Genomic DNA, 18293 nt, shown 5'->3' with positions numbered 1-18293 from the left:
ACTGCAGGGATGTCCGAATATATTCTCTTCCTCCAGCCTACAATTTAAATTGGCATGCCTTTTACAATCTCGAAAAACTCAACAAGACAACCACAGACGTTTCACAGGAGTGTAAAAGCGCAGGGGCCTCCTGTTTGTACTTTATTTTTGCCCCAGCCCTGTTTGCTTGGTAGCTGTTGCCCAACCACAGCTGCGCGCCAAAAAAATGAGATTCCTCCATTCATCCCTACGACGAGCGCCGCTCCCCCTCTCCGCGATTGTAGGTGAAAGGGTGAACCAAAGGAGTCGTCTTCCTTCTCTTTTTAAACGAGCCGGAAGTAGAACTCCGGATGCGGAAAGCTCTAGCCGCAGCACCTCTATGGTCACAAAGCCGAGCGTTGAGGGCGCGCCTGACGTACGCGCGTACTATAATCACCGGAGAGCGCGAGCGCGTCCGTTTCGGGCATGCGCAGTGAGGCGCGTGGCGGCCCCCTCAGTTGGATGAAAAATACTTCGTGAGGGAAAGAGCGGAGGGAGCCTCTGGCTTGGCTTTCCAACCGATTCGAGAGCGGATTTATCACCACCACCGTCATTCTTATTGCTGCTGCTACTATTGTTTTTAATCTTTCGAGCGAGAGGCGGGGTGCGTGTACCTGTCCGCGTCCTTGCCTCTCTCTCGCCCTCATCCCGCGCTCGGGGAAGCGCCAACGCTCCCTCAGGGCCGCTTCCCTCGATGGCCGACGGAGGAAAAGGAGGAGGCTACAGCGGTGAGGAAGGAGCGGGGGGCTCTTTAGCAGCGGGGGCGGGCCGGTCAGACGGGGGAATATGGGGGGGGGCTTCGCTGGTGTGAGGGGTGGGAACTGGGCCGAAGCCGAGAGGGTACTTTTAAGACACGGGTAGCCAAACGTGTTGCCTCCGGATCCTGTTGGACTCCGGGTGACCGGGTCCCATCCGCCCCGGCCCGCGTCGCCAGCGATGTGCCCCGCAGCGCCTGGAGAGCTGCTCTAGGAGTCAACTCCTAGGGGCCGATTTCCCTTTAACTCCCCAAATGAGACACTGAAGGGTCCGCCTCCCGCTCCCCCCCCAACGAAGTTGATGGGCATCTCCCAAGAGACTGCGATCTACTCACAGAGTTAAAAACTGGCAGTGATCTACCCCCTTTTGGGGGGTTCAGCTCAAAGTTGTTGAGCTTTTTTTAGGAAGGAGGAAGGCCCGGGGGGGTCTGAGTTGTTTCTTCAGGGAGGAGGTAAAATGTTGAGGTTTTTTAGGGGAGCCACAGTTGTTCAATTTCTTTGGGGGGAGCCAGTGATCTACCAGTGATCTACCGGTAGATCACGATCTACCTGTTGGACATGCCTGGGCATTGCCATTCACATGGCGTGTGTGCGTCTCGTGATCGATTGTGTGGGGCACGGTTTACCTGCCCCCCATTTTATTCAATTTGGCACCCCTGCTCTAGGGAGTCCAGAACCTTTGCGGGGGGGGGCGACTATGTGGGCCACTGGCAGTCCTGTGGAAGGAGGGATGGAAGACGAGGAAGGGGGTTTGTGGGTCGAGATGGGAGGGGGGAGGAGCGGGGGGGCAGTTAAGTCAGGGAAGGACAGAAGGAGAGAGGAGGTGAGGACAGTGAATATTGGGGGGGGCAAGGGGGGAGAGGTTTCTTTTTGAGAAGACGCTAATGGAGCTTGAAGGCTTGAGAGTCAGTGCTTTTTTGTGTGTCTATAGTACTATCAATGTGACTGACAGACACACACACACACACACACACACACACGTATCACTGACAGGGGTAGGAGAACCTGGTTTTGTGCAAAAATGAAGCAGGGTGGCTGGTGACAAGGGAAGCTCCTTGGAGAGGGTTCCTTTCCAGAGATAACTAAGAAGATTTGGATAGAGTTAAAGAAAACGGAGAGAAGAATTCCATGATTTCAGGTCCTTAGGGGAAGCTGAAGGGAGGCAATGGTGGTGTGGATAGGGAATGGAGAATTGTTAAGAGGAAGTGAATGGGAAGGTGTGTCATGTGTTCATGATATTCTCTAGTTGTCTGTGGAAAACTCAGAAGCATGAGGACACCTTGTTGAATTTTGTAGGGAGAACAGAGTGTTGAAGAAGGCAATTGGTGGTCCAAGGCTAGTCAGTGTGTTGTTCTGCAGACATTGTTGGGAATGCAGCTCCCTTTAGTGCCAGTCAGCATGGTCAGTGGTCCAGGGATGATGAGAACTGGAATCCAACAATGTCTGGAAGGTGTTGTGTTGGCTATCCCTGCTCTAGTTTGCTTTTTGAGACTTACCTGGTGTGATTGTTTCTCTGAATACTTTGCTTGACAGCCTTCTGACACTATAATTTTTTGCCCTTACATAGAACATGATGACCGTGTGGGTGGAGGTGGTGGCAACAGGGGCTTCCCAGGGAGGAGGAGAAAAGGTCGAGGCCCCTTCCGAGGAAAGATGTACAGTGAGATGAACCATCACCCGCGGAACTGGAGCAATGCAGGCCCCAGTCCTCGTAGCCGACTTGAAGAGGAGGACGGAGATGTTCTCATGAGTGACCCTCATGATGTGCTGCGATCCCGCTAGTAAGTAAAGCGTTCTCTTGGGTGGACATGAACATACTTTAGTTTGTAGGCATGCAGTTGTTGCTCAGCCTCAGTCAAATGCTCGGCCTCAGTCAAATGGGAACAGCGACTTATATCAGAAGATTGTAATAAGATAGACATGAGTTGTATCAGCTAAGTTCCACTCAGTGTAGGCCCAATGAAATCAATGGATACTGCTAATTTAAGTCCATTGGTTTCAGTGGGTCTACTCCAAGTGGAACTTAGTTGGATACAACTCTAAGTATAAAAGAAAAAAAAGAACCGCCTTATGTGCAGAATGACACTTCACCACCATTTTCCTGTAAGGTCTGAAACACACTTGAATCCTGTACTGGTTATATAGTTTTCAGCAAAGAGAATATTCATTCCTTTTTCTTGGGAAGTACACTGGGGCAGTGTGATTTTTCAAAAAGTATAGATGTTCCCTATTAAGGACACTTTTTTAAAAGGGTGTTTTTTGCTAGTGAACCATTTAAGTGTGTGAATTTCATAAGATCTGAAGCCAACCCCATAGAAAGGTTTTTGTAGAAAGTTTAGGAAAAACAAGGGTAGGGCATCACTTGGTTAAAGGCAGGATGTGAATAAGGTCAAGGAGCTGGTATTAACAAAGATCAGAATGGTTAAAGCCTGTGACCTGCTCTGTTTTTAATGCTCTAGTTTACAGGCCCTCACACACCCTAGTTAAAAAAACGCTTAGAAGGTGGAGCTCTTTGAAGGGACGCAAACCTTTCTTGCCTAACCAGGTACAGGTTCTCTGCTGTGGGGAGGCTCTGTGCACATTTCCTGCACCTACAAAGATGGAAAATTGAGGTCATCTGAATCATTCCTCAGCATAGCACTTAACTGGCTGCAACCAGATGAAGAATCTGTGAAGTAAATAATAATAATCAAGGAACTGATAATTGAATGTATTCATCATTTGGAAAAAGGGCTAGAATCACAAGTGACCTAGTTCATTGAGTAAAGTTAAGTTGTGGGTATAATTACTATTTCAATGTCTGATTAGTTCTGTAACTTTTTTTTTGGTGGGGGAGGGAAACCAAATGCTTTTTATTACTGCTTTGTCCACAGAAACAAACCAGCAAAGTAGAATAACTTGAGTGTTTGATCCAGACTTCCTTGCTGGGCAAGGTTTCTCATATCTTAATTTGACACTCTGCTACACTCCATACTGAAATCTAGTTTTCTACTCCTCAGCACTCCTTACGGTCGTCCAAACAGAGATCGGGAGCGGGGAGGCCTAAGCAATATAAGCCTCACAGTGAGACAGAATCTGAATACCATAGAACGGCTTGGCCCCAGAAGCAATGCCCCCAAGAGGAACTGGTTCAAGATTACAGTAAGTCACATGGGGGAGGGGAGGGATTTGGAAGCAGAGCTTGAAGGACCCCTGGCTGTTGTTGGCAGAGGTGCTCTGTTCCTGTAGAGTTGCTGTTTTGACTGATGCTTGCTTATTCGGTTCCTAAGCAATGCTGTGTGTCATTGGCTAAACTGCTTAGATTCTAAAGGGGAGGGTGGGGCTGGCAAAATGCCCTCCTAAGCAAAGAAGAACAGGTCAAGCAGGGGACCGAGAAAACAGCAGACCAGAGACAATGAGGCCAGGGTAGGAGGTGAGTACTGAATATTGAATGTTCCAGAAGCACAAGGAGAAAGAACAGGAGAAGTGGGCAGAGAAGAGCTGTAGAGGTCAGGTTAGCTCTCATGCAGGCTTTGATCTGAAACAATCAGTCCAATCTTTGTGTTAATTCATTGTTAATTATTTAACAGAGCAGCTGCTTTACCTGAATAATTTTCAGACTTGAGTGTGCTGAAAGCACAAGGAGCTACCGCTTTTTGAGTTAGGCATGAGAACATTGTTCTGCAGGGGAGAAAGGGAGCTTCCCAGTTTCAGTTCTGCTGGTAATCTGCAGGTCAGACCTTCCCCACATGGTAGCTTTGCAGTCGCATGTGGTTTGGGAGGAGAAAAAGCGAAACCTCACAGGATTGGAGTTGAGAGAATGCTGCCTTCTTTTATAACAGAAACAAGCAGCACTATGGTTTGACTTTGGAAAACAAGCCTCTTAACACTGTGTATTTGGGGGTGGAGATTAAATGCATTTATTACTTCAATTTCTATCTTGCCTTTATGCATATAACACCCAAGAAAGCCTAACAGTGGGCTGTATCAAATGATAGTCCTGCTCAAAGTAGACACATTGAAATTAACCATCATGACTAACTTAGGCCTATTCATTTCAGTGGGGTACACTAAATAGAACTTACATGGATTCCACCCCGTAATAATATTACAATAACACATTTTAAAGTCAATAAGTAAATAAAGCAGATAAAACCAATCAAAGATACAAATTGAGGTCACAAACATATTAAGACTAGTCATGATTTGATTTTTTAAAAGAAAAGTCAGCTTGACGGGCCAAAAGGATAGTTATATAAAAATCAGAGAAGGCCTTTAGGTCATGTCCTTGCATGTACGCCCAAACTGCAAACTCAAGTCTTCAGAAGAAGTGCAATTCCATCCAAGACAGCATGCATCCCCATTTCCTGATCTTAAATGAACCAAGTTCTTCACTGGCATCCAGGCCATTAGCAATACTGCACACTGTTTCCGAACTTGGAACAGATTTTGGGGGGATTTAGATGGAAATGAGTTAGTCTCATCAGCATGTTCACAGAGTTGGAAGGGACCCCAAGTGTCATCTAGTCCAGCCCCCTGCAATGCAGGAATCTCAGTTAAAACATCCATGACAGGTAGCCATCCAACCTCTGCTTAAAAACCTCCATGGAAGGAGGTGTTGGGGACACAGAACTTCCAAACTGCAGAATACCTCTCCCAGTGGTTCCATGTAGAAATGAGATGGAACCCCAAGAGATGCAATTGACTATCAACAAGGGCATCAGACAGGATTCACACGGCACCAACTTTTGAAACTATTGCCCCAAGAAGGACTAGAGCCACCACAACCTTGTGTCTCCAAGTCCCATCACACCCAGATGGTCCAGAAGGTTGATGCTACTGAAAGCTGCAGAGAGGGCCAGGAGAACAAACCAGGAGGGGTGAGCTCCCTCTTTTTGCCCAGGGACGTTTCCCAAGAATTGAAAGTTGGAAACTGACTAGAAATTATCCAGTATGTGGGGGGTTTGGGGGAGCCCCACCTTTAAATATCTTAGCACTACGCTCTGTGGTTGGTGGAACAGTACTATCTTGTGACACGGCATTTGCATCTCCCCACTGGCAGGTTTTATGAGCCAGGAGGAGCAGGGATTGAGCAGTCAGGTCTCACTTTTCTAACAGTCCGTGTCCTTGAGTTGCACATATTGAAATGTATCCAGAGACTGTTTGTACTCACGGGTTTTGCCCTTGTGTACAGTTGATGCTAAATATAGCTATACCTAAGCTTAATGGGATTAGGAACTTCAGTGAAAGTCATCAACCATTGGATCTAGACATCTTTTCAAATCTTTTCCTGAGCTGATTCTCCAGCTGCAGGCTTTTATATCTGATTTATTTCTCCCAACATGTCCAGGCCAGCCGTTCAGCGTATATGCCTGGGTCAACTGGTTTTGCTAGAGAACCGATTTGAGAAGGTGTCAGAGGGTGATAGGCCAGAGCTAGGAATGGAGGAGAAATTTGTGCAGTCTGCATTTTAAAGTGAACATATCTCATTTGCTGATCCCACTTACATGTGAATTGGAACGTAGCTGTCAAGAAGATGACACATTTCTCCAAATTTTGCTCCACAGTTTTGGTTCAAACATGTGAATCTTTTTGTGGGGGATGCATACAAAATTCATTTTTGTTAAGCAGGAAAAAGCATTGAAAGTAATAAATGAGATATATTTTAGGGGAAGAATGTACACGCTTTGTACACAATCTAATGTACATACCACTTTTTGCGTTACCTTTATCCACAAAAAAGAGAGAAGGGATGGCCATATGATTGACATGGAAATAGGCTGATTTGTGCATCCCTAGCCAAAGCCCTTCAGTCATCTACAATGGACTTCCAGTTCTATAGCTTTTGCACTTTCCTAAATGGGAAGTCAAAATCTTGCTGCTCCCATTTCACCTATGCCTAGAATTCTCAAAACTGCCAGGAAGAAGCATCTCCCTTTGTTCTCTTTCCAGCTGAATTGTAGCATTTTTAATCCCATAGGTTATAAAATGGGTGCCTCCCAGGTTTCCAGATTAGCCAAAAGCTTTTCTTTCTTCCCCACTGATGCAGTGAAAAATGTCCCCAACCTACCAATTGGCAAATGGACTTGAGAGCTGGATATTATTGCCACATCAAAGCTTTGGTATGTTTCTGCTTTTGACCTTTCTTGCCTTGATTGACTTTTTTGCTTCCTCCTCCCTCAGATTCCCTATGGAAGGAAATATGAAAAGGCTTGGCTGATTAATGCCATTCAGAATTTGTGCACCGTCCCCTTCACTCCTTTGGAGGTAAGAGAGGCATACACATGCTCCCTGGGCAAGAATTTTCCTTTCTGTTTTACAGAATTGGCAGTCCCAATTCCCAAATTGTGTGCTGCAATAGGAGCTGAGGTGTTCCTTGAAACCACCATGTTGAGTGCATCCAACACCCATTGTCATTTGGATCAGGAGGCTGTATGTGGCATTGATCTTGCCCCCACCCCAGTTAATAAATTGCCAATGGTATTCTGATGGAAGTTGCACCAGCAATACTTATAATCTAAGGTGCTGGGCAGGGGCTGCGTTTCCTTGGGTGTGCCCAGTATTGATTCCACTCAGAAAACTTAGCTATTGTTTTTTTAGAAATGCCAAGCAAGATTGTTAGGGGAAAGGAGGAGTCAAGGAATGGAGCTTGTGTGAAGTTCCTCAACTTTCTCCCATAATTGAAGCTCTATACCCTAGCATCTTATGCTCCAGCTGACGGGTACAGGGGAATCCCTGAGTCACCACCATTGCTTAGAATGCCCAGTTGCTTCTATAGGCCTTAACCACCTGAGCAGGATGCCAGGAGGAATTAATTGTAGTTCTCTGCAATTGAAGGGAGTGGTACTGCTCTCCCCCCCCCCCCCCCCCGGAACCAATCAAGAAAATGTTTGTCATTTTTGAGCATCTGAGTGAAATGTACCTGAGTGAAATTTTAATCTAGGGAAAAACATACTGTGTCCTAGGTAATTCAGCAGTTTTGGAAATGTTGGTGCTAGTGAAATAAAAGGATCATGAAGGAATGCGGAGACTAGGGGTGGCATGAGGCTGGCATTAACAGGAAGTGTTGGTGATGGGGAAGCTTAAAATCCCCAAGCCCTGCACCTTCTGGTCATTCAAAGCTGTGCCCAGAGGCATTACAAGGCACCTTCCATGTTGTATAGTCTTTAATAATTATGAAGCTCAGCTCATTTTTTTCTAATTAAAGAATAATGAGCTCTGTCTCACACCAACACCTTTCCCCCTCTTGCCGCAGCTACACTATGCCAATAATCGGGTATTGTTCTATGTGGAAGATGCCTCTGCAGTCAACGCCCTCAAACAGGTGTCTCGAAAGATTGTTGCCCCAGATGGCTACAAGGTTTGTTTGTTCTTCTTCTGTGGGCCTGGGGCTATTGGGGGGGGGGATACATGAGGTTGGAGGGTGAGGAGCTATGTCCAGACTAGGAGGATGCTTGATCAGTTATAGATCTGACTTGCCTCATGTGATTGTCTTTTGCTGACCCAGCTTAGATTCAAGCAGTGCCTGCAAAGGAAGAAAGGAAAGAATCAGGAGTGCACTCTTAATTATTTCCTTTGAAGTTGTTAGGTCAGGTGATTGAGAAATGGTCAACCTCGCCCATCAGCCAGAGTGGCTCAAAGGGGAGTGGGGGAGCTTAGGATCCAGCCCACCTGCAAGATCTCTTCTTTACGTACATTAATAGGATGCCTGGGCAGGGATTAACCAGCACCCATCCAATCTCCAACTGGCATTTCTTTCAGGTTGTGATACTTGCAAACCCATGCAGTCCACCAACATCTGCCCAGCGTGAATTGAAACCAGAGGAGATTGAGCAGCTGAAGGTGAGTGGAATGTGCCAGAACTTCAGTACTATTGTCTTGCCATCCACTTGCCCATCTGCCCTGCATTCCCAGAAGTGGTTTGTGTCTGGTGTTTTTCTCTTTGGGAACCTGACAATGATCCTTGATTTTAAACTGTCTCAAGAGGTTAGCAAGTTGGAATGGGAGATGCCATCTGTCTTTAGTGGGAAAACAATTCCCTGTTCAGGTTGTGAGTATTGTACAGTCTCCTCCTAACCTTGGTTTGTTTGTTTTTCTTTTGCTTGGGGTACTGAGATTCTGTTCTTCCCCTCAAGCAGGCAGGAATAAACCTGTCCAAGATTCCATCGGAGGCCTTATCTATCTAATGGAATTTTTCTCTCTCCTTCCAGCTTTGCATGAGTAAAAGATATGATGGTTCCCAGCAGGCCTTGGATCTGAAGAACCTTCACACAGATCCAGGTAGGTCACCATACCCACCTTTTCACTGTTGGGACTGCTGTTCTTCTACGCACCTAGAACTCTGGTTCCAGCTTCAGGGGCGGAGGTGGGTTTCTGTTGCAGATTCCAGCTGGCAGTGAAGTGATTCATGCTACTTTTTAACTCCCCAGATCTGGTAGCCCAGAACATTGACATGGTGTTGAGCCGCCGAAACTGCATGCTAGCTGTGCTGCGGATCATCCAGGAGAACATTCCTGAGGTCATCCATTTCTCTCTCCCTTTCCCTCTCTTCAACCCAGCCTTTTTCTTGCCTTGGTGCACTCGGGGATTGGTGATTTCTCTGAAATTTCATGCTGAAAAGTTTTCAGCGTGCCCTCAAATGAATATGGACCCTTGTAAGTAAGTGGTCCATAATTACAAACCATACACCAAACATCCTACAAGGGGTGGCGGTATTGGGTTTGTGTTTTTTGTTTGTTCGTTCTTGTATTTATTGTGCATTTTGTGTCTTATCTTCTATTTTTATGTTGTGAACTGTCCTGCTCTACAGATGGAGGGCGGTATATGAATGTAAATAAATAAATCTTACTGTAGTTTAATTTATTTTTAATGAGGTTTTTTTAAATACAAAAACTGCCTTGAGGTCACTTGGTGGCAAAAAGCACATCTCTCACTCACACCTCACAATTCCCACCCACCCCCAATCTGTCCTTGCAGCTCCTTTCTCTGAACCTGAGTGACAACAAGCTCTACCGACTGGATGATATGGCTGAGCTGCCCCAGAAGGCTCCCAACCTGAAGATCCTCAATTTGTCTTCTAACCAGGTAGGCTGGATGCTCACTAGCTCAGCCTGAATCTTCCATTGGGTAAAATCCTCACTCTCTTCACTATGCTCTCTCTCTTTCTTTCCCTCCGGGCTCCCTTCAGTTGAAGACAGACCGTGACTTGGACAGGTTAAAAGACTTGAAGCTTGAGGAACTGTGGCTGGATGGCAACCCGTTGTGTGATAGCTTCCGCGACCAGTCTACCTATATCAGGTGAGCAGTAGCCCTGGGGCTGCCTAAGATGCCCTGGAAGGGCGCACCTCCACCTACCCAGAGAACACTCAGGGCATGATTAAGATGCTTCTTGCCAAAAGGCTTTTTTTGCCCTCCTAGTGGTGCCAGATTGGTTATTTTTACCCCATAGCACCATCTGCCTCAGCTGCAGCCAAGTCTCTGAAGATGCTGCATCCCATTCCTGGATCCTGAGTTGTGATTCTTGTGATAATGGTTTTGTTTCAGCCAGATTGGAGCACTGCCCAGCCCCATCTCCTCCCCCACCCCATATTGATATTACAACATTTATTAGCTGAAATTTGCTTTTGTGGATGATCTGCCATATCGCACCTCCCAGCCACCCCAGCCTTGCTTCTCTTCCTTTTGAAATCTTCCTTTCCCCCTCCCCCACTTTCCTGTCTGCCTTCCACTCTCCGCTCTGCACACACCACTTGCTTTTCTCTGCCCCCGGGGCTCTAGGACCTCAGGATGCGCAGCCTTTCCCATCCTTTCAAGTTCCCCTTGTGCACTGCCACCCTCCTTTGAGCCTGCCATGCTGAGCCACCTTGCTCGTGGCCTTGCCTGCTTCTATATTTATATACTGTGGCTCCCCAATGCTGTACCTGGAAGTACCATATTGCGCAGAGGCACACGGAAGTCTTTCTTTTGGAGAATTGAAGCCAAGCTGCTAAATCCTGGGGTGCCCCTGGTGCGTTTGGCTCTCACAGATGGCTGGTTAGCCAGTGACGGGTAAGATTCCTTGCGGAAGGAACGACCTAAGACAGGCACAGTCGCACAGTGGCCAAACGAAGCCCTTCCGCCCACCTCCGGGGAAGTTGGCAAACACAAGGCACCAGAACCCTCCTTCACAGGCTTGTCGTCGGCAAGTAGCTTTTGGGCAGCCTCTGCGCCATTTCTAATGGGGAGACTTTTGCTTCTTGGTGATCTGGGAGTGACGATGGTGCTGACTCTGGGTGGAGCAGCAGCAACAGCAGACTGAAGTGACAAGCTTCTTGCAAGTAAAACTCTTTCTCCCTCAGTTGTACACTTGGAAGTCCAGTTGGTGTGGCCAAGGCATCTGTATCTCTGCAGGGTTGGAGCGTCAAGAGGGGCAGTGTGGAGGATGGATGAGGCTGTGCATCAGTAGGGAGGAGTTTCCAGGCCTTTTTTCTTTGTTTCCATCACTCTGGCGTCCCTCTGCTTCTCCCTCCCCCACCCCCACCCGCATCTTCCACGGTCATTAATTAGATTTGGGCCTTGATGCAGGAACTCTCCCAAAGCTGTTTTAAGTTGGGTGCCAGAAAGTTGGCTCAGGCATCTCCATGACCAGTGGGAATTATTGTCCATTCCCCTACTTTCCCTTCCCTGCCCCTGCCCTCTGGCCTCAGTGGAGCGTTCCTCCTATAAATTGAGCCATGCGGGTGAGTACATACTCAGGTAAGTGCAGAGGGAGACTTTGAGTAGCATGGCTTTGGAGACTTCTGCCTCTTGCACCCGTGTGATGTGTAAAACTACCACGGGAAGAGTACCAGAGCATTTTACTTTAAAGGCTGTGTTCTGCTACCTGCTAATTTTTTGAAATTGGCTAACTGTCACTCACCCTTGTATGGTATCAAGTGACAGAACCATAATAATGAAATTGATCAACTTTTCCCTTAAATTGTCTGGCAATATTAAAGGAAAGCTGACTCAGCATTTTCTCCTAGGTGAGGCTTGAGTCAGATTTTAATACAAAGGGTGGGAAATGTCAAATATAATCAGATGTCTCTTTAAACTGGATTGCAGTAGTTGTCTAATCCAGCATAAGCAATGCAATCCCTTTAATCCCATTTGTGTTGCTTCTTCCATGGCTGACAGAAGATGCAGAGCCTAATACGGTTCCACGTGCAGCTTTAGCCACCCGTCCCTGATTTTGTACACGTTCTACCTTTGCTTGAAATGCTTGTACGTGTAAATTTCTTAGGCTTCCAAAGAAACATACAGTTTGAGAGCCTGGGGGGGGGGAATTCGTTAAAAGATTCTGGTGAGTAATGCCACTATTTTGTGATGTTTCTCCACGCTCCTAAAAAGGCCCAGATGTGTGGAATGAAACCCTGCCCCTTGTGGGACATGTCTCCTAAGTTCTCCCATTTGAGGAGCTGGTTGTTGCTCTGTAATTCAGAATCCAGGAAGTGAGGTGAGGGTTCTGAATCACCTGCGGGCAGCCTATCTAATTCGGTGGGCATCTGTTTGGCCCAGGATAACAAATTGATTACCCTCCACCTCCTGGCAGCAGTTGAGGCACCTTCTTTTTGCAAGAGTGCCCATCTTGGTTTTAAAGGATGCTTTAGAGAATGATGGCCAGTGGCCAGGACGGGTAGAGGCCACAACAGGATGTAGTTCAGGTAGCACTGGCTGTAGTAGGAAGATGGTGGTAGCAGAAGGTGGGGACCACCAAGGTAGGCCACGGGTGGGGGGAGGGCAGTGCTCTTGGGGCACAAAGCTCTTTCATTCACTCCTTTTCCCCTTTCTGACAGCGCCATCCGCGAACGGTTTCCAAAGCTGCTGAGGCTGGTGAGTGAATTGTTAAAATTCCAGGTGGATTCTGAGCCAGCTTTTGTATCTGACAGTACTGTTGCCTTACCCTTCTGCCTCTCCCATCACAGGACGGCCATGAACTGCCCCCTCCTATCGCTTTTGATCTCGAAGCACCTACCACGCTTCCCCCTACTAAGGTACAGAAATGCTCGGAAGGGGCAAAGGAGAGGGCCTGTGTTTCTATTGTACTGAGAAAGCTGGTGCCTTTCGAGCCCTTGCTTCATTCCCATTGCTCAGTGTGGGCCGTAGCATAGGATGCCTTAGGGCTGGTGCTGAGAGGGTGTTTGGTAGGTTTTGCTTGGTGTTTGGGAGGAATGGAGGGGGAAAGATTAACATTCAGCTTCTCTCTTTGACTCTCCTCACTCAGGGCAGCTATTTTGGCTCTGAAGACTTGAAAGCGTTGATCCTGCGATTTCTGCAACAGTAAGTAGAGTTGCAAGGTCTTGCACGTTAAAGAAAACCAGAGTCCCTTCCAACAGGTTTAGAACCTGGGGGATTTGGGACACACAAAAGGGGGAGCTGGAGAAAAAAAAAGAGAGGGTAAAGATCTTCGGTTTTAAGTTAGTTCCTGGGAAGAGGGCAGTGGTAATGCTGGCTGGCATTTGAAAACCAGGGTTTGAAATTGCATTCCAGTGTATAAAACTTGGCTAGCAAAAAGGACCACCGACTCTACTGTAATTGAAAAAAGCAAACGGGTTTATTGAGGCACAGTACCCAATACAATGGAAATAACATAATAGAAATAATAAAGCCTTGCTTCCATTCTGGCTGTTTCTTTAGCAATGTTGGTATTCTCCCACAGATATTACACTGTCTATGATTCTGGGGACCGGCAAGGGTTATTGGACGCCTACCACGATGGAGCCTGCTGCTCCCTGAGCATCCCCTTCTCACTACACAACCATTCCAGGTAAGTTTATGCTTCTGACATTCATTCCCTTGCCATGGGAGAGGACTGCACATTGCCCAGTACACTGTGCTTTGATTTTGGTGTGACATGGTGTGAGACAGGCTGTGTGCACCCTTTCTTTCCAAAGTTTCTGTGCCAAGATGTGGGGTATTTTGCAACCTATACTAAGTAAACAAGAGTTGCTTGTATTAGTCACAAGGAGATTCAAAGAGCTGTGTGTGGATCTTGCACATGCCTCCCATTCAAGTATTTCACGCTTTGCAAGCATGAAATCTTTTTGTAGGATGCCATACATTTGGTTGCATTGTGTTGATTGGGAAGAAGATTTGGTGTTAAATAAATCTAACTAGACTGTTCAGAGGGCAGGGATTTGCGATACTTCCACAACTTACTTTTTTAAAAATCCTCATACCAAGGGAGAGACTAGGTTGAAAGTACATGGAGCTGCATGCTTTACTTTGGAGCCAGCTTTGGAGCCTTAACTCTCAGCACGCTACCTCAAAACTCAACATTTTGCCTACTGCAGCCAAGTATACACGTCCTGCTATGTAAAGAAAGACCTGGGGAGATGGGTAGGCGTTTATGTTCTTGTTTTGTCTGCAGGAGCACTCTGGCTGAATACTTCAAGAACAGCAGGAATGTGAAGAAGCTTAAGGATCCCAGTAAGTAATGACCAGTGGCATTTAACACACACACACCTGCTGGTTTCTCCACTTTGGGTTTACTTCAGTGAAGATAGTAATTGACCTTCCCTCTGCTCTCTCTGCCCCCAGCCATGCGCTTCAGGCTCCTCAAGCATACAAAGCTAAACGTTGTGGCCTTCCTTAGCGAGCTCCCGAAGACTCAGCATGACATCAACTCCTTTATTGTGGACGTCTGTGCCCAAACGGTGAGTCAGGGGAGAAGGAACTGGCCAAGCACTTACCACCTTTCAAGGAGTAGGTGAGGTCAGTGGGCAACAAGAAAGAAGAGGAATGGGTTGTTGGTTGGGTGGAGATTTGGCTTGCCCCTGGTAGCTGATGGGAGTTGAGAAAAATTGCTCCCTCTATGGAGGAAGTCAAAATATGTGTTGTTCAGCTGGAAATCTTGGAATCTGGAACAAAGTTTGATTACCCCCCCAAATAAGTACATACCCCCCTATTGCTGCTCACTTTTTGATAAAACAAAGGCGATTTACTTCCAGGAAACCCATCCATAGATCTCTTTTTATGCTGCTACTGTTTCAGACCTTTTAGCCTGTTTTCAGTTGGCATGATTGTAATTGTTTCTATTGCTGTGTATTTATCTTGTAAGCGGCTGTGAGTATATCATTACAGAAAGGTGGGGTATACATCTTGATGTTAAATGATGTATATAACATCTGTGTGAGTTGCTGCCACAATCTCTTTGGCCTTGAGACCCTTCTTTTCTTATTGCAGAACACGCTGCTGTCTTTCACCGTCAATGGGGTCTTCAAGGAAGGTGAGTGTGCTGTTAAAAGCCTGCTTTGTGACACATCCTGAACAGTGGGAAAGCCAGAACACTTGCAGCACCCAGTGCCCCTTATTGAAAACTCTAACCTGTGCTTTCTTTCTAAATTCTACAGTGGATGGCAGGTGTCGTGACTCGGTGCGCGCCTTCACCCGTGTGTTCATTGTTGTGCCTGCTGGCAATAATGGGTAAGGGTTATGAGCTTCAGGGCATTGACAAATCCAGGGATTGCAAGACGTGTGTCTGAAAGGGGCAGGTGTTGGGAGAATGATGAAATATTTATAGGGGGATGAGAGACAGAGCCTTAGCAAGCCATGTCTGTCAGGAGCTGGGAACGTCAAAGGCTTTTTAAAGTGCTGGAGGCATCGGGGGATTGGCTAGCTTATGGAGGAGCAATCTGATTTTTCCCAGTGATTTATATCTGTACTGGTGGACCACTGGCCAATTTCTAGGGGACAGCCTGGCGCTGGTTGGGGAAGGGCTCAGTGCTAGAGCATCTGCTTTGCATGCAGAAGGTGCTAAACTTAGTCCCCAGTATCTCCAGGTAAGGCTGGGGGAAAAACTCACCTGAAACCCTGGAGAGCTGCTGCCAGTCAGTGCAGGCAATACTGAGCTAGGCCCAACAGTCTGACTTGGTATGAGGCAGCTTCCTGTGTCACCAAAGTATATATTCTCAGTAAATTTTAAAGTGGTTCCTTGGAGCACAGTTTTAAAAGCCAGGCCATCAAGACAGGTTGATTGCTGCCTGATAGCCACTCTGCTATCAGAAATCGAATCTAGTGACAATTCCTTTTTGCTGTAGTTGACCTCCAACAGGAACAGTGGGAACACGCTGGTGTGTCTCATTTTTTCTCTGACTTCAGGACCCATTTTACTGAACATTGGCTAGATGCACTTTTAATATTTGCCACACTTTTTGCTACTGTTAGAATATGGCGACCTTCTCTCCTTAGTGAAGGCAGAAGCAAGTATACGTCTAGCTGTTGCTCCTTTATTTATGGGAGCATCCTGCAGTGCTTGGCAAGAGATGCAAGCAAGCTGTAGGAGGCCCTGTGTATGCCTTAGCACAGGCACCCCCAAACTGCGGCCCTCCAGATGTTTTGGCCTACAACTCCCATGATCCCTAGCTAACAGGACCAGTGGTCGGGGAAGATGGGAATTGTAGTCCAAAACATCTGGAGGGCCAAAGTTTGGGGATGCCTGCCTTAGCAGATCCTAACCTCCTCCACTTGCCATCAGAGGGGTGGCCAGCAATAGTCAGGTCTCAGATTGAAAGGGTAGACGGTGAAAGGGGGCATTCTGACTACCCTCCCCTCGACATTTCCTCCTTATGTTGGGTGTTGAGCAGCCCATAGGCTTGCAGCCCCTTCATTAACCACTGCTGGCTCTTTTCCCCTCCTCCACAGGCTGTGCGTTGTGAATGATCAGCTATTCATTCGTAAGGCCACCAACAAGGAAATCCGCAAAGCTTTCGTCATGCCAGCGCCCACGCCCTCCTCCAGCCCGGTACCCACGCTCACGGCAGAGCAGCAGGAAATGCTGCAGAATTTCTCACTGCAGTCGGGCATGAATCTTGAGTGGTCTCAGAAGTGAGTCTGGAGTTGCTGGGGGCTGGCAGTTGGGAAAAAGGAGTGGGAGATGGTCTTGAGATCAGGGAGGAGGGCAGGGAGGGGAAAGCAGTTGCAAAATGAGATTAGGTTATGCTGCTATCTCATGACTTTAACATCTCTCCCTACCCTTGCCCAGGTGCCTCTTGGACAATGATTGGAATTACGCTCATGCAGCCCAGGTTTTTACCCAGCTCAAGGTGAGTGCCTTGGTGCCCTTTTAGAATGAGACCACCAGATGCTGCTGCCAGGCTTAAGAACTGGAGACAGAAAGTGATGGCTGGAATGGATTTGCACTGCACTGCAGTTCTGTTACAAGGGAGAACCCCTGGGTGGCTTTTCCTTCATTCTCAGGGTCTGATGTGCCGTATTTGAGGGTCATGTTTCTCCCCCAGAGGAAGTTTGCAAGGAAGGCCCATCCCATATGTAATATGTCTTGATGTGTGTATTCAGAGTTATTTGAAGCGAAAGCATCCAGAAACCATTGCTGTTGGTTTCTGCTCTTTTGCTTTTCATCCATAGTGTAGTAACGAGAAGCTGATATGTAGCAGACTTTGCCTTTGGACAGGTGGCTGTCCTTAGAATATGTTGTCCCCTTACTGGCCTCTTAACTGACCTTTGGAAGAGGAGTCAAGTACGGATTTGGGCAAACTTTTTTTATCACAACCCCGTGAGCCTCTGGAAAACCCCTGGGTTCTGTTGACAGCTTCATGTTTGTCTCAGTCTCCTTGTAGAACCAGGCATGGAGGAGAGTTGGTTGCTGTTAACTTCTTACTCTTCCTTTTCTCTTCTAGGCTGAGGGGAAGATCCCAGAAGTAGCTTTCATCAACTGAGCGTTTGCTGCCATTGCCCTTACCAAAGCCAGCCAAGCAGCGTTTTATCCTTTGGGTTCTTGTTTTGTAAATAAATGAAAGTTTGTAAATTAAAGAGACTCCTACCCTGTTGTGACTGTGAAGGCTGCACCTGTCCGTGTTGCCATTGGACTGCGGGCAAAGGCAGTGAAAACAGACCCTTGTGGAAGAGGCAGCACCTCCTGCCTGCAGCGACAGATGACATGATTTTCTAACAACAGACACTGACGACCATGGGAATTTTGAGGAAAGGCACTTGATCGTTTTTGGGTTCTCCCACCTCCCTTTTAATTTGAAAAGCTGATTTTTAGCATACCTTTTTTTCCCTGCTGCTACCGACTTGGGAGTTGAGTCTTGTATGTGCCTAGAGTAAGAAGTAGTCAGTAGTTCCCAACATGGAACAAGGGTTATATCCCTAGAGGGCAGGAGGAATGATAAACCCCCAACCTGCAAAAGACCGCCGTCGCAGCACACACACCCGCCATGTCCTTTGAGGTACAATTGATCATCCTGATGGTGCCAGAGAGACAGTGGGTTTCCTAGTTCTAGGTTGCTTTAGAGGACTTTAGGTATGTGAGACCCTGGATGAATGGATGGCCTCTGAAGCACAGCCCTTGCAGGACGTCGGATTTGCTGTCACTCACTGCTTAAATGAGAGGAAGCTTTGGGGTCCACACACCTAGCAAGCTGTAGCTTCCGTGTTTCTTTTCTGCCTGTAGTTCTTGAAAACACTGTGTTTAGTAAAATTGTTATTAAAACCATGGTGTGCATTCATGTGATGATGTTCTAAACTAAAGATAAGATCACTTCCTTTTACTATGTGGGTTTC

At 47.0% G+C, this 18293-nt stretch overlaps 1 protein-coding gene across 1 annotated transcript; it reads left to right on the top strand.

Moving 5' to 3' along the window:
• Positions 1-472: 472 nt before the first annotated feature.
• NXF1 (nuclear RNA export factor 1) lies at positions 473-18225 on the top strand. The gene is made up of 21 exons (XM_035098375.2): positions 473-746; positions 2341-2554; positions 3773-3914; positions 6936-7019; positions 8008-8112; positions 8514-8594; positions 8963-9032; positions 9182-9270; positions 9729-9836; positions 9940-10049; positions 12566-12602; positions 12695-12763; positions 12994-13049; positions 13429-13536; positions 14140-14198; positions 14310-14425; positions 14955-14997; positions 15122-15194; positions 16413-16595; positions 16753-16813; positions 17408-18225. Exons 1-21 carry the CDS (start codon positions 713-715, stop codon positions 17444-17446), a joined length of 1881 nt encoding a protein of 626 aa, XP_034954266.1. The 5' UTR covers positions 473-712; the 3' UTR covers positions 17447-18225.
• The last annotated feature ends 68 nt before the right edge of the window (positions 18226-18293 follow it).

Source organism: Zootoca vivipara, chromosome 17, assembly GCF_963506605.1.
Source record: "Zootoca vivipara chromosome 17, rZooViv1.1, whole genome shotgun sequence".
In the NCBI taxonomy this organism is placed as follows: domain Eukaryota; kingdom Metazoa; phylum Chordata; class Lepidosauria; order Squamata; family Lacertidae; genus Zootoca; species Zootoca vivipara.
The sequence above is the reverse complement of the archived record's forward strand: the minus strand, read 5'-3'. Positions and strand labels throughout refer to the sequence as shown.

What these genes read in the sequence shown, in the direction of transcription:
- NXF1 (XM_035098375.2), top strand. Translation starts at nt 713, where the DNA reads ATGGCCGACGGAGGAAAAGGAGGAGGCTACAGCG. An exon ending in GAACCTTCACACAGATCCAG is followed by an intron (nt 9,033 to 9,181) that starts GTAGGTCACCAT and finishes TTAACTCCCCAG; the next exon opens with ATCTGGTAGCCCAGAACATT. An exon ending in CAATGGGGTCTTCAAGGAAG is followed by an intron (nt 14,998 to 15,121) that starts GTGAGTGTGCTG and finishes TAAATTCTACAG; the next exon opens with TGGATGGCAGGTGTCGTGAC.